At 35.6% G+C, this 16835-nt stretch overlaps 1 protein-coding gene across 2 annotated transcripts; it reads right to left on the bottom strand.

Moving 5' to 3' along the window:
• Nucleotides 1–9399: 9399 nt before the first annotated feature.
• LOC112274988 (uncharacterized) lies at nt 9400–14523 on the bottom strand. Of its 2 annotated transcripts, XM_024504903.3 has the most exons (6): nt 13864–14523; nt 12890–13269; nt 11320–12642; nt 11115–11215; nt 10540–10660; nt 9400–10446 (listed from the first exon to the last, which is right to left on the bottom strand). In XM_024504903.3, the coding sequence occupies exons 2-6, from the start codon at nt 12890–12892 to the stop codon at nt 10018–10020; spliced, it is 1977 nt and encodes a 658-aa protein (XP_024360671.1). In that variant the 5' UTR covers nt 12893–13269; nt 13864–14523; the 3' UTR covers nt 9400–10017. The 2 variants fall into 2 exon arrangements, with proteins under 2 accessions (XP_024360671.1, XP_090113112.1); XM_090256986.1 differs by lacking the exon at nt 12890–13269.
• Nucleotides 14524–16835: the final 2312 nt, after the last annotated feature.

Raw genomic sequence — 16835 nt, 5'->3', positions numbered from 1 at the left:
TGTGAGAATTATAATGTCTCATCTGATAAGTCCACAAATAAAAGTTCTTGAACTGAATTTGCTGATTTTTGGTTCTCCATCTCCTTAGCGTGACAAATACTTAGAAGCTACAAAAAAAAAATAGAAAATAGAATGTAATCTTTCTTGTACCTTGTTTCTTTTATAGCAAAGACTTATTATTTTTCATGTTAATTTAGATGGATGTTGTCAATGAAAAGCCTCTACTACCTTTGTTGCATTTGCAAGATTCTTTATTAGCTCCCATGTGTATTCATTGATATCATATCAGTGCCGATGAATAAGATATTTTAATTTATTTTGGTGCCACCTTGAGTCTAAAATTTCTTCTATTTCAGACTCTTTATTATTGTTCACTTCTATAGGATGAGGTGGAGCTTGTCTTCTTCTTGCTATATTCATAGTCTTGTATGGTTCAAAAAGAGACACATGAAAGACAAGATGGATCTTCATTGCCTTTGGTAGATGTAACTAATAAGCAACTAGATTGATTTATCCATAAATAAGAAAAGGTCGAAGCCTGTGATAGTTCAAATTATCACAAAGACAAGTAGTTTTGATATTACGATAAAGTAACTATATCTTTTCACCTACATTGAATTGTAGCTGTTTGTTTCGATAGGCATCCACATTGATCTTTTGTTATTCTTGAGCTTCCTTTAATTGCGCCTTCATTGTTGCATGTAGCTTTGACAAACAATTTGTGAAACCTTCTATCGCAAGATTATCAACTTTTAAAAAGTGAAAAATATCAAGTCTTGGATAGTAACCATAATTAGCAAAAAAAGATTTTTGTTACATAGAACAATGCATCGTATTATTATAAGCAAACTCTGCTAATGGCAAGAAGGTTCTCCAATTGTCTTGTTGATAATTGATGGTACACCTTAGGTATTGCTCCAAAACTTGATTTATGCGCTCTGTCTGTCCATCGGTTTGAGGATAAAAGGCTGAAGAAAGCTTTATGACTATCTTTAAAATCTTAAAAAGAATTTTCCAAAATCTTGATACAAATTGAGTCCCGATATTTGATAAAATATCTTTTGATAATTCATGATATCGATAGATATTATGAAGGAAAAGCTTGGCAGTTTCTTCACCTATGATAGATTTTGTGCATGGTACAAAATATGCCATTTTAGTAAAATAACCTATTATCACAAATATAAAATCACATGATCTTGGGATTAGAAGATTTATAATAAAATCCATAGAAATAGAAGACCATGGTTGTTTTAGAATAGGTAATGGTTGAAGAAGTCTATAAAGTTGATGTCAAGGAGTTTTTGACCTTGAGCAAATGTCACATAATTGAACAAAGTCTTTTATAGCCTTTTACATTTGTGGCCACCAAAAATCTCTAGATATTAGCAGTAAAGTCTTATTGTATCTAAAATACCTTACTGCTAGAAAGTCGTGACATGCTTGAAGAATACGTAAACGTGCTTCTCTTTCTAGTACATATAGGCATCTTTTGAAATAAAATAAGTTGTTCTTGAATTCAAACTTAAAAATATCACAAGACTTAGAAGGAGTATAATTGATATCATCAAGAAGAAGATCAGAGGACATACTTGATTGAATTTGTTTGAAAAAAATTAAATCAATAGTTCATGTTGATTTCACTACTCGAAGATGAGATTGTTCTGGCTTCAATAAAATTACCCTTTGTTGATCAAAAGCTATATCTCTTTTCTTTAGAGACAAGATACAAATGCCTAAAAAGAACATTGGACAAATCTTGTTGTTTTTCTAGCCAATTAGTGATATTGAACTCAAATCTTCACAAAGACATGCTCCAATGAGCCTGGCGACAATTCAAAACACAAGTTAATATGAAATTCTCTAGATTCTTGTGATCCGTATATAAGGTGACTAAATTGAAAGTACCTTCTAGATAATGATACTATTTTTAAAAAGAATCTATAATTATAAGAAGTTCTTTATAGTAGATTTCATAATTAATCTCGAGTGCTTAAAATTTTCTAGAATGAAAAGCTACTAGGTGAAGTTTATCATCTATTCTCCTTTGTGATAATACAATGCCCAAAACAAAGTCCAATGCATCTATTTCTATTAAGAATACCTTTGAAAAGTCAACATAATATAAGATTGGTGCAGAAACAAAGATTGTCTTCAAAGATTCAAATGTTGCTTCTACTTCTTCATTCCATTGAAGTTTTTTTTTACAAGTCAAACATATAAATAAAGTTGCAATTTAAGAGAAGTCTTTAATAAAGATCTGATATTAATTTATAAATTTCAACAAACATTAGATATCTCAGACCATTTTTGAAAACTTCCAATTCATAATCATTTGAACTTTCTTACGATCTATCATAAGTCTATCATTTGACGTGATATAACCTAAAAAGTCAACTTGAGTAGTGTAGAATATATACTTTTTTATCTTAACATAGAGTCCTTCATCTCTTAATTTTTATAAGACACAACAAACATAAAATTCATATTCTTCTTAGTTCTAAGAATAGATTAAGATGTCATCAAGATAACAAACAAGAAAACCATCCAAAAATTCTCAAAAAAATATCATTTATAAGATATTGAAAAGTTATTGGTGCATTTGTAAGTCCAAAAGGCATGACATTATATTCAAAATGTCTGTACTTGTTTCAAAATGTAGTCTTTCATTCATCTCTTTCTTTGATGCATACCAAATTGTATGCTTTTCATAGATCTATTTTTGTATAAATCTTAGCTTGATTCAATTGATCAAGAAGTCCAGATATTAAAGGTAGTCGATACCTATTTTTGATGGTGAGCTTATTGAGTCTTTGATAATCAACACACATCCACAATGATCTATCTTTTTTCTTCACAAATAGAATTGAGACTCTTACTAGAGATTTGGAATGGCATATGAAGTTCTTGGCTAGATTCTCTTCAATTTGCTCATTGAGTTTGGTCAACTTATTTTGTGATAAATTGTAGATTGGTCCAAATGGCAGTTGTACTCTTTCTTGAAGGTCAATTGAATAGTCATAGGGACAATGTTTTGGAAGAGTATCTACATTCTTTTTCTCAAATTCATCTTGAAAATTGTGATATTGGCTTGGAATACCACTTCAATTCTTTGCACTATTAAAAATAAATGTGGCATAAATGAGACAAGGTGATCCTTCTTTTGCAACATGCAAGAAAGCTCTTACACCTATAAACATAGGTTTAATTGTACTAGACTTGTGATGTTCTACTTGATTAAATACACTCTTAATTATATTTTTAGAAAATTCAATAGTATGAGAAATCCAATCTACTCAAGGATTATATTTTTTTAACCACAATAAATCTAAAATGATTATACTAGATGAAGATTTAATGATATTAAGTATCACAAAGGTATTATGACTATTGGTTATTACTTCTATGGAAAGAATTTTACAAATAACATCTCCAAAAGACAACGGATGACCATCTATGACTTCTATAAGAATAGGTTTAGTTTTCTTTACTAAAGATATGTTAAGTCTTTTAGCTAATTCTTCATCTAAGAAGCATGTTGAGGCTCCTAAATCTAACAAAGCAAAGGCTTTATAAACTATAGTACCTAAAATAATATTTAATGTAAAACAAAGAGATGGTTTTAAGGAGAGAATAGGACATTCATTAGGTATTATATAAGGTTCCAGCCACACAGTCCCTATTGTAGCAAGATAAACTTATTTTTTCATACATTATCTTCTTTGAAATTTTTATTCCTCATTTTATAATTATGTCACTTCTTTGAAAAATATTGAGCACTATGCTTAGGTTCTCCATAATATAAGCATAATCCTTCTTGATGGCGATAAGTCTTTTCTTGCTTAGTAAGAGGTTTAAAACGTACTCCATCAATTTATATATCCTCTACTTCTGAATATATGTATTCAGAAGGTATTGGTATTGCCATTGAATTATAATAACATTGAAGCCCACTTGTCTAACTCTCAAATTGAAATTGTAAAAAGTCAATTATTACACTTAACAGCAAAATCAATTGCTTTACTTAATGCTTGAGGATCAAGTAAGTTGAGCATTAATTTCTTTTCCTCATATTGTAATCCATAAAGAAATTGGCTAATTAATGCAGCATCATCTCACTTGATATTAGTTGCAAGTTGTCAAAATTGTAAAGCATATAATGTTATAGATGAATTTCCTTGTCATAAAATATGGATCTTATTGATTGCAACTCGAGTTGTATCATGTTTTCCATACATAGATCGAAACTCCACTAAAAAAAAAACTCCAAATTATCCAATATTGGATCTTGCCATTTAAGAAAAGATGAAAATTACAATAATACTAAACTTAAAGAAATATATCAATGAATGTAACTTATGATCCTAGAGTTGCATAGCTTTGGGGTTGAAGTTCAATGAAAAGTTATACTTGATTGATAAATCCTTGAAACTTTGACCTTGTGTTATTAAACTTTTCACGCAAGGAAACTCTTGGTTCTTTAGTACCAGAAGGATGTTTCATCATAAGAAAAAGGACACAATTAGGTGCATATATTGAAGCACCTTCAATCATATCTATGTCTTCACTTCCTGCCATTCTTGTTGCTCCTTGTGGTGGTAAACTGAGTTAATGCATCACAAGCATTAACTCCCTCAATTGCTCTTACATTCTTCATTTCAAAAAGCTCTACCATGATAATACTTTGAAAATAAATATCTAATATTGTTCAAGACAAGTAAAAGACGGGACTTGAGAATAAAGAAGATACTAAGAACATTATTAGTTTAGAAGAAGGTAATTTGTAACTTCTAATATGTTTATATCATATCAAGAAAAAGAGGTAATCCACTCTTAATCAAAAAAAGACAAAGCTCTAATATCGTAAGTATATTCTTGTTAATCTATCAAGGACATGAATTGGAAGAAGATGCATAAACTTCAAAAAACTATGTCAAAAGAAAAGTGAAAAAATAGAAATAAAGTAGTATGTATATTAAAAAGAAATTGGAATGGCTATTACCAAATGACAAAGAAACTAGAGACTCTTAAATCTAGACTAGAAGCAAGAAAAGAATTGACAAGAGTGAAAAAGGCTTCATTCTTGCCTCTATATATACTATCTAACTAAGAGCTATATGGTGATATTTTATAGGTCTTCTAATATGTATTGACTTTGTAAGATACATGCTTTAACTTACAAGGCAAGTTTTCTACCTATGGACCACATAATTAGCTTGTTTTTCAAGCTACAAACATGTGTAGCACATGGCCAACTTATTGACCACGTTTTTAACCTAAAAATTTAATTAAAGATATCTATAAAGTCAAAATAGCATCTATAAAGCTTTTAAGAAGCTTTTATATAAGATATTATGGAATCAACCTATTTTTATCTATTATTATCTAAATCATATAAGTAATTATTGCTTTACATGTATATATTTGTGACACTTGAATATAAATAAGCATAGGTATATGATTAAAAAATACCATGTTTTGAATTGATGATAATGAAATATGTGATTCTTCGTCTCATGCATCAATAAAGACCAAAAAATAATAAAATGGTCCAAATATTGGATTAATATGACCACAAATATCACCATACAATCTTTTAAGGATTGGTGGTAACTCTCATTAGAGTTTCAAAATTAAAAGCCAAGCAATCATCTTGTCTTACATATATGCATGATATAATTTTACATAATTTACATCTAAGGTCTTAAATTTTGCCGAATTATATGTGGAATTATCTTCTAAAATAATGTAGATCCTAAATGTTCCAATTGTCCATGCTAGAAAAAAACATAATTCTTTGTAATAGATGATACAAAGTTAAATATAATAAGAGGCTGGATTACAATTTAATATAAACTATTTATTATAGTAAAGGCTTTCTCAATAATTTTATGGTTTTGTGCAAGAATCAAAATCTCTTGCCTATTTAGAATGGCAATTGATAGGTGATAACCATTGACATCGATAAATATCCAATCATCTCATATTTATGGCAAGAATGCATCTTTAATTTTTATTTTCTATTGTAATTAGTCGTAGAACTTTTTTTCTTTCCATATAGATAGAAATGGTCATAACTATGACTGCCTTGGTGATTATAAGCACCTATTTCATTTTTTTTTAATTTTTTCTTAAACTTTAAAATATTAAGTACATGAGATTTTGGAACCATTGTTCCAATAGGATGAGCTTCTGCATTACATAAGAGTAGGTCATTTTGTTTCTCCGCAAGAAGTAGATAGGACATGAAATCAAAATGACTCTAAAATTTTATGTTCTTATATTGTTGTGCAAGCATAATAGATGCGGGAGGAAATGTAAAGAGAGTTTATTCAATTATTTTTTCTTCAAAGATGCTTTATCTATACAATTATAGTCATGACATAATATAATATATTTTACTATTAAAAGAATTTAAATTTAGAAAATCCAAAATATATAAATGTGTCCAATCATAATATACACATAGAAGGAAAATGGTCTTTTGATGATCAAACCTGGATTTAAGATTCTCCTAAAGCTTGGTTGGATCTTCCATTTTCAAATATTGATGTAGCAATGCAAGTACAAGATGATGATGAAAGAAAAGAAGTACTTTCCAATAATTAGCAAGAAAAATAGAAATACTTACAATAAGAGATTCTTCAAATAAAATTACATTCAATTATTTTTTTGTAAATAAATTTATTTTTTTTATTTTTTTTCATAATAAATAATTATTTTGATTAATAGTCAATTATAGAAATGGAAGAGCTTGAAAATGTTGGAATGTAGTGGTGATAGTTGGAACCATAGTAGAGGTCGTTGAAGATGTTAAAACACTCATTATAAATAAATCTATGAAAAAAATACAAGATTAAGTAGAAAAAGCTAAGTAAAATAAACCTTGAAATGTTAAGCCAAATAAAATGATAAAGTTGAACTTAAAATCAAAAATATTAATAATTTGGAAAGATTTTATTTTTATTTTTATTTTTATTTTTTTACAAAACAAGGGTCTACTATGGACTGCGACAATAGTTGCAGATGGTGGTAGTAGTGGCAAAGGATAGTAACAATTGGCATTGGTAATAATAGACAACAAAGGTAGGTGGTGGAATACGGTAGTCAGTGGCAAGACTTGATAAGGCATAGCAACTCGACAACAAGGTGTGGCAGCTTGATAGGACATGACAATTGGCAATAAGGCACATCAGCCGATGATAGAACACAGTAGGCTTGTAAAGTAGCAAACAAGACATAGTATGGCAATAGCAAGGTACAAAGAGATGCAACAATAAGTAGTAGCAAGCACAACAAAGTAGGATGCAGCAACAAGCAAGCAGTAGAATACAAAAAGATATAATATTAGAGAAAAATAAAATAAAATAAAATAAACAAAGGACAAGGTGCATACAAGTTTTTAAGAACCAAGACTAGTGCATAGGAGCAATCATGCTTATAATATGTTGACAATTTTTGGAAAGACACAAGAGTAGCTACATATAATGTGCACACATACACACAAAAGAGTATATAGAAGCAAAGAAAGCTTTTAGTTTTTGTATTGATGTAGTTATCTCTTATATACAAAGAGAAGGGAAGAAGATAAAGAGTTTCTTTCCACTATATTTCAAATACCATAGCTATAGTATTTACTATAAACTATAGTAAATATTATGGAGGGCGCCAGCTATATTTAATTTTTTCAACATATACAACTCTTCAAAACATTGCATATAATCTTATACCACCTTTCGTTCAACTAATTCTGACTTATCACGTCGCATAGATAACTATAAAAGACTAGTAAAGATGAAAAGCTCACCATCAAAAGAATCTCTTTTGCAAAGAAGAAGGGAACTGCAACAAATACATTGTATAATTGATGTTCTACCATTGAAAACAAATTACTAAATTCCACAACTACAAAAGAAAATTCAATAAATATTTTGCCAAAATGGATCACTTAAATTGTATGTGCTTCAGTTAAAATCAGCAATATTCCCTTCCACAAAAATACATTCAAAGTTTATAAGCTCCATCACAATTTATACACCAACTTCATCCTTGTTGTGGTCTTGTGCCGCTATAGCAACTTTCAAAATCTCCCCTTCCCACTTGATTTTTTTTGATTTCATGTTAAGTTGTTTTTTGAAAAAAAATACTTTAAAATTAATAAAATTAAAAATAGAACTTGAATGCAAATAAAATAATTTAGATGATTTATAAAATTTAAATATATTTATATGTATAGAGATATATATAAATATATATGTGGAATTGTTAAATTGACTCACTCTTTTTGCTAAATTGACCCATCTAAATAAGAATTACATATAAGGGATTAAGCACCTTTTTACAAATCAAGCAAAGATACAAAAGTGGAGCCCACTAAGCACCTTCATTACATCAAACTACCAATCCACATTCACAAAACAATGAACTTGGGCATACGTTTCATTGATCCATCTCATTGGATTGATTTAGTAAAAGTTTGAACTATATTTTTTTCACCAATTTTGCATCTGTTTAAGTGTCAAAAAAATTATTTTATATTTGTTTAATTAATGCATACTTGTGTTTTGTATCAAAATCTTAAATTTAGGAGTTGTAATAGAATAATGTATGAAATTGTGTGCATGCATATATCTTTGTTTAAAAATTAATCATGGATTTTTTTTCTTATTCTCCTTTCCAATAACTACTCTTAAAGCACCTTTTTCCATATTTGCTTACATGTAAGAAACAGCATCAAAACCCTAGTGACTGAATATTGAAAAAAACGTGTTTTGTTCAACCTCAGGGTTGGGTTCTGAAATGCAATCTTTTGCTTCTAACGTGCTATTGTTTGCTTCTAGGTTGTCAAAAGTCTTGATAAACTAGGAGAGAAAACTGAACCTTCACAAGCAAGACATCAATATAAGAAGAAACTCTAGAATTATATCATATTATATGTTTTTCATATAATCACACTGTGTATAACTGTAACTGTCATTGAGCTTGGTTCGTAAGAGAGTTCCGTAATAAATCTCAATATTCCATGTTAATACTAATGTGAAAAGAGTCACTCTGTAATGTACACTGTCTGCACTCTTCAATCAACCGCCTTCACTGTACTGGTAGGTGCAACAACAAGCTTTCAACTATTATTCTCATGAGAAAAAAAATCATCAATTCGGAACTGCTAGTCTTCAACCGAACACCAACAAAACCATTACAATACCCTCTAAAACTGATGCAAGGATATAAGTGATTCGTGCATCAAATCAATAATTCAACTAGATCTTCCACTTCAGAAAGGTTTTTTCTAATCATTTCGGCAATGCGTTCACGCTGACAACAATCTTTGAAAAGGAGCACGCTGCTCACACATAATTCACCACCAAGAGGTCAATAACCACGACCTCGCAAGAGAGCTTCACAACCGCAATTTATTCAAAACTAATATGTCCATTCCAAACCACCATTGATCATTTATGAGTTGTACTAGACGTTCACAACTTTCACAAAACCACTGGGAATTTATACCCTCATAAAGATGAGAAAGACAGAAAGTGGCTGTGAAGAGGAACGTCACGGAACCTACGAGCTGTAAAATGGCAGATGTAACTAGGAGGTAAACAATACACGAAGCGGCATGAGCTAGAAGAACAAAAACCAGTGCAGAAAATAAATCAACTGTGATTCATAAAGCAAGGTCACGACATAGGTAACTGAGAAATTTTTCTACAAGACATAGCAGCCATTGACGAAAGCTCAAAAACAACATCAACCGCATCGAATTCCCAGATATTCGACGTCATGGCAAACAATTTGTAATTGCATCCTCCTGCAGGCTCGACATTGATCTGGTTCTCCGAAAGACGGAAATCAGGCTGGGACATCCACCCCTGTAACAGAAAATGAAGGCTTAATGTACAGGATAAGCGAAAATAAATGGTGCTAAACTGTGGTGCTAACCCAGCCAATGCACAAATAATACCAGTTAGATCCATCTCGCACTCTAACCCACCACCACACCCAAGCTGTTCATATTCATCCTGCGGGCTCGGTCTTCACTTTAGAGTCCATATGTGGCTCAATTGTAAGATCATTATCCTCCTCTTTCGGAATACCCGCCATAATTTCATCAAGAGGGAAATCGAGATTCAAACTCGGGAACCTTTCCAATGGTTGAAGTGGTCCTTCGGTCGCAAAGGAAGAACCGATGTTCGACATCACGTCTTCAAACTTATCTCCATCAGTCGATGGTTGAACAACTAGCGGCTCTGCCTTCACTTCAATCTTTAACTTACCGCTAGCTGTTTCTGTCAACCCACCTCCAAAGTCTCTATCCTTGAAAGACTCCTCAATTTTGTTGGGAATCCCCTCGGAAAACCTACAAGCCAAGCTGTGTGCAGTTCTATGCTGTGAACCATATGCTACCCTCGTCTCAGAGGGTACCTTTTTCTTTCCCCTAAGAACCTGAGATCAGGAGTTCAGATCATTAGGCCACTCACAGAGTATCATAAAAGATCAAAGAAGAGCATCATTGGGCTGATGCGTAAGAGAGCTTACATAATTTCCCTGCTCGTTCCTGTAAAGAATCAAGAGATCCCCTTCTTTCAGGTGATGCGACTTCACGAACTCTCCAGTATTCTCGAGCAAGTACATCCGACTCTTGTTGTTAGGCCAAAACCTGAAACAATTAAAACCAGACTTATCTTAGATTGCGAGTGCTGAGTCAGGACAAATGATATCCAAGATTATAATCGTAAACTGGTTTATAGGGACGATAACTCATGTCAGAAAATAAAAAAATAAAATAAAACTACACCAACACCTTCACAGATACTTAAAAGAAGATCAGGGAAGGCAGACAGTGGGTTGAAAGCTTAGAGCTTTCAAGCGGACAGAACTTCCTGAACCATAGAGATCCTGAACTACTTTAACTTTTAACAAAACCACACACGACAAATAACGAAAAGGAATAAGGACGCCGACATCAACATAGAAAAGATGTGAATTAAGGTTTTAAATTATGAACTACGAAAATTAAAATTGAAATTGAAATGGACAATTTGGACTAAAACTTTCAGGACCTGATTCATGTAAGTAGCTATATGGCCCAAACAGCTGCAACGGAAACGCACCTGTATCGAATGTTCCAACAATATCCGGAGTCAAAGTCTTCCATAAGTAGGGAAACGCCTTCTCTCAAGGCAAGAATCGGTAAGTGAACCTCCGCCTCTTTCTGCAAATCACACCAATGAGATGATCAATTCGCTAAGGGCAACGAACAGACGGAAGTGAATCAGTAAGTTAACCAAGCGAGAATGCAAAACAGAGCTCACTAACCTTAGGAAGGATGATGCGTCCAAGATTTCCGACATCACTCGGTCGAAGCTCCTTTTGAAGCAAAAAGGTCAACATGTCCGTGGTATTACCCTTCTTTTCGCTTTTGACAGAAGCTCCGAGTGGCATCTGTGTCCCAGGATGATTCCATCGCGTGTTCATGAAATCCAATGCAGGAGGGGAGGCTGACCATAGGCCACATCCTCCTGAAGTCACTGTAGTTCCACTAGTTGGTGACCGTCTGTGACTCTGTTGCACAGATTGTCTTTGCCGCGATAATCGGTTCCTCCTCGCTGCCCTTGTGCTTGCAGCCAACGTACGATTCAATTCATTCTGTCCAGGATTGAAGGAAAGACCAAACTGTGAGCAAGGCGCCTGCTGTGTTAAAGTACCCAGCTCAGAAGACATTCCTTGTAACACGACGGCATCAATAGGGCTGGGGTTTGTCATGTTTGATTCGAGTTTAGTAGAGTGAAAATCCTCCGATACACTACCCCTTGCATTTAAGAAAGTGCCCTGACGAGGATAAGCGTCGGCGCGATAACTACTGTCAACCTCGCCCTCAACCATCAACCGGCGTGACTTGCTGCACTGAATGACTTGGTTCAAATCTTGTGTATCGTCTGAAGACTGAACAGTGTCGAATGTGCGACGCAAATTGTCGCTTCTTTGATCACATGCTGCAGTTCCTAAGGTGAGGTTACAAGTGGGGATATTGTTGGCCAGACTAGGAGCAAATCCGAAGGTGGGGTTCATCTGAGGCGGGTTTAACTTCTCCAAATTCTGAGACAGAAATAGCTTATCGCAATTCTCACCGTTCTGTTCCTTCACCCATGCCATGATATACGCCATGAGCTCCTTCAGACCCTTCTCTCCTCCTCCTAAACTCTGAATGGTCTGGTTGAGAACGCCTTCATTAACAGTAACCTTCTTGAGCATAGCCCGCACATTACCATCCATTAAATATGAAGACAACGACGCATCTTCCGTGCTGTCCACGGTAGATGTACCAGCAGAGTTGCAATCGTTGGACGTGCCAGAAGAATAAGACGCCACTGGAGATCTAGCTTGTGAATAGAAATCCCCAATGCCTTGGATTTCAAGGTTGATAGTTGGATTAGGAAATCCAATTCTGGATAACCCTCGCATGTCAAAATTCTGGTCATCTTTGTTGCATGCAAACGTACTGGCACAGTGTCTGTAATCTTCAAGCCCAAGAGGTATGTCAATCCAACTGCGTAACCCCGTCGGCTCCCTCAAAGGCTCCGACCTCTTTAACAACCCCAACCGATCTTGCTGGTAAGCTTCCACACTCGATAGGAGCACCTGGTACAGAAACACCGCACCGACAAGTAATGAGCATCTTTACATCATCTGCATCCAGAATCTTTAGCAACCATGGCAAGACAGAACATCCTCATGTCAACTTGGAATAGAATAAGGTACACAGATCCTCGAAGCCAAAACGTTAGAAGCGAGAATTGTGATGGACCCCGCAAGTCAAGCATTCAGCATATTTAGCATTATCATGACCAGGACTCTCTAATGGACTGCAAGTGGAAGATATCTCTACCATCTTCGGTATCTCAAGCTCATAATAGCCTCCCTCGCCTTTCTGACATTATCCGGGAGCGCATTTGATGGGAATCTTTGCTGACGTCCCACTAGAGATATCGTCTTGGAAGAGGTGAGTGCAGAACTATAGCTCCTCTGTTCCCGAGCGGCAAGTGCATTCGGTGGGAAGTTATGCCACAGTTGAAACTTCTAAAGCCTCTCTGGAAAATCCAAGTGCAAAGCATTTGCCATGCACTATCGAAAAGAAACCAGAGGAAGATTTTCCTTCCGAATCAGCCCAGTAGTGCTGAGGATATCGAATACAACCTCGCGAGACTTCTTTTTAACAGATAATCGTGAATATCTGAGGATTATCACTGGGAACTTCAGCTGTTCCGTCTAAAAAAGAAAAAGAAAAACACATGACCGAGATGTGATCAATACCATGGCCCATAAAACAATTAAGCATCTTCCAATTCAGTACAACACTCCTTAAACTGGACACAACAGGTCTACAAGTCTTTGCGAAAGGATTCTGCTACGGTAGGATCAGGCTATCCAACGAACTCTGTTAACACTGAAAAATTTGACAAGTCCTTTTCTCAAAGCTAGACGAGACGCTATCATAGACAGGAGGTATAGCGGCTCTCAATAGAAACCCTGGTTAAGAACCATTATCAAAAGTGCTTACATATTTTAATCCCTACAATCACTGACTGGCAACTAGCCACTGTAGATAATAATTGAAACACAATCTGGTTTCCAAAAAACTAGAGACAGTATCAAGGATAATAAAACTTCCAACAGAAGCTACGTCCATGTCCTGCAGAATATTTAGCAGGAAATGCGCATGTGATATAGTCCAATGTTACGGACACAAGTCCTAAGGACAAATGTTGCGAAGGTACAGAGAAAGGTGGACGGTAACGCCAACCGAAATAATATGCCCTTGCAGATTCAAAGAAAGATCAGGACAGCGAATGCACAGGTTACCTGCAAGTGAACTACATGATCCTCATCCAAGGGCTTGTGATACTCGCACGTCAACAACGATGCAATCTGTAGACTTCCGTTACCAGTTTCATGGAAGTCACCGCAAGAATAGCATCAAGTGCTCCAAAAAGTTCACGTTGAGCGAGAACAAGAGCACGGAGGGAAATTGGAATATAATTAACGAGAAAGCTTCCACCAAACTACGACCCCGCACCACAACTGGTCTTCTTGATAACAAGCCAAACACCTCGGGGGGTGCTCTATCACACTAGTTACAGATCTCGCGCTTATGTCAACGGCCTTTTAATCAGGCAAAGACGCCGCCACCACCAAAACCTCCCTGGTCTCGTCACTATTCCCGGCTTCACGGCCCCATCTTCCAACAACAAACACCGCCTCAGGTCACCAATCCTGTAATCTTCGATCGAAATCGCAACAAACAAGACGGGCAACGACGGTGGAATAGCACGGCAAACCACAATGAAGCCCCTGAGTAGCGGCCTCCCACACCGAAATGGGAGCTCCCGATCAACAACTTCCCTGCAGGCTCACTCTCACATTACAACAACAACAACTTGCCTCCCCATCCTCTGTCTCTGTCTCGGTCTCGCGCGCGTGCGCGCGCCCGCGCTCTCTCTCTCTCTCTCGCCCAGGGCAGACCAGCTGCGTTACAAAGAGGTTCCATACCCATTCAAGGGCTTTGACGGGGACCTGTCCAGAGACGGGCCCCCTGGATCCGGAACACCTCGGGCAGACGGGTCAAGCCCCACCCGTGCTCGGCGGGCAGCAGGCAGGGGGCACAACGGAAATTTAAAAAATATACATGTGGATTGTGAAACTGACCGTCGCTGTCAGCAACGGACTAGGATTTCGATGAGTAAGTTGCAGGTGTGAACCCGGATTTTTTACTGTCTCACCAGAATACTAACAGAGGTTGTGCTCACTGTTGATTTTTTCTGTGCTGCTTGCTTGGATCTAGGGGTTGAATTGTGTAATGTAAATTTTAATATCAAAGATTTCATTGAAAAGTCGTTGTTTCAACTTGGCTTGGGAATCAAGGTTGAAATGTATCAAGTGGGATTTGAATTATGGGTCACATGTGTGTGCAATGCTCTTTAACTGTTGGTTCTTCAAAAAAATATACATACATATATATATATATATATATATATACCAACCTCAAAATCAAAGTCTAGTTAAATTCCTTTAATTATCTAAGGTAAAATTACTATGAGGGATACTTCAGAGCCTCCAATTGAATGAACACTCCCTAAAAGACTTCCATTCAAAGAACAATTTCTCAGTTCCAAGTGGTTATTCTTTAAGGGGAATTGTTAAATTGACCCAAGCATTTACCAAATCAACCCAGCTATCCTGACCATCATTATAAAATTCTCCATTGTTAGATCCACATTGGTCAAAAACCAATGAAAAAATGGTTGGATCCTCAACCAATGATGATAAGTGGGTCAATTTAGTACATGCTTGGATCAATTTCAACAATTCCCTTCTTTTTCTTACTATTCATTGTTAGTTGATTTAAAATAAATCTTGATTGCAATTTGAATCTTAAGAATGTCCATTTGTAATTCATGTCGTGTAATTGATCTAATTTGCAACACATACAATTAAATTTTTGGTTCATTGTGAGATACATAGACAAGATTGTTCATGTTTTGTCAACTTGTCAAATCTTGGCACTTTTTGCCTCCAGCTCCTCTACCTACATTGTTATTTTTCACTATCCATTGTTGCACATATGGTAAAAATAAATTAAATGTGTAAGGAACTCATACAGAACACTTGGATTTTGATTGTGTTTTCCCTTTGCAATTTATATATATATATATATATATATGAACAGGTGACAAGGATTTGTAATTTGATTTTGATTTGTCATCATTCTACAAATGTAATATATATATATATATATATACATACACACACATACATACAGAGTCGGTAAGTGGTCATTCACAAATTAAATAGGATCACAAGTACAATTTTACAACATTAATTGGAATGTTTGCAGTGATTAGATTTAAATAAGCTGTTAGATAAAAAATTATATATATATATATATATATATATATAGTTGTATTGTAAGATTGTTGGTTGTGCACATTCAGTATGTTTGGAAAAGCACTCCAAAACAAAAAATCATGTCGAAGTATGTCTTTGTAGCAAAAGACATATCACCAACAACAAATTCAAAATACATAAATAGATGGGCAACCAATATCATGTGCAACCACATCCCATTTACCGCATTCAGCTGACTAACCAATCAACATAACTGGTTCAAGTAAATAATTAGAAAGCAAGACACAGGTCAGCTAGAAAATGGGACGAAAGGAGTTTGGGTTCCCACAAAAAGGCCTCAGAAGGAGGGCCCCGTTCACACTAGACCCTGGATCCAAGCGTGGCCGTCCCTTCACTCCCTCAAGGGCAGCACCTCAGTTGCGACCAAATCCACGGAGCAAATCCTAATTCGCAGAACCACCTCTTCTCGGTATCCATAGCGGAGGAGCTGATGAGGAGTGGGTGATGCGAGCGTGCCGCGAGAGGAGCACCGATTACGAAGAGGATGGATGGGTTGCAACTCTGCCCGAGTCGACGCATTGTTGTCGGAGACAGCGAGCGGGGGGTTTTGGATTTTGCGGTGAGAGCGGACGAAAAGGGAGTGTCAGGTTTTCACCTCAGGAAGCGGTGCGGGGGAGATGGATCCTGAAAATGGAAACCGGGATGCGATGTGCTGGCGCTCCTCAACGGGGCCAAGTGGCGCAGCCTGAGAGGCCTGCACCCAACCACTGAATGTTGGTGATAAGGTAGCATCCAGAAATGAAAGAGATACAAGGCAGAGCGATAAGGGCCAATGGATGGCTTGCAAGTGATACCTCGACACTTGGCACGCCCTTCCCCATGCTTATGCATATGTTCAAGCCGTGGCCTTAAGCACCGAGGCAAAGTTT

This window comes from Physcomitrium patens, chromosome 2, assembly GCF_059467195.1.
Source record: "Physcomitrium patens ecotype Gransden chromosome 2, ASM5946719v1, whole genome shotgun sequence".
In the NCBI taxonomy this organism is placed as follows: domain Eukaryota; kingdom Viridiplantae; phylum Streptophyta; class Bryopsida; order Funariales; family Funariaceae; genus Physcomitrium; species Physcomitrium patens.
Note: the sequence above shows the minus strand (reverse complement) of the source record. Positions and strands in the feature narration are given on the sequence as shown.

Excerpts from the sequence above, each read along its gene's own strand:
- LOC112274988 (XM_024504903.3), bottom strand. Across the intron at positions 10,661-11,114 it reads TGTTGGAACATTCGATACAG|GTTTTGGCCTAACAACAAGA; the intron begins GTGCGTTTCCGT and ends TAATTGTTTCAG. Across the intron at positions 10,447-10,539 it reads GGAACGAGCAGGGAAATTAT|GTTCTTAGGGGAAAGAAAAA; the intron begins GTAAGCTCTCTT and ends TCCTGATCTCAG.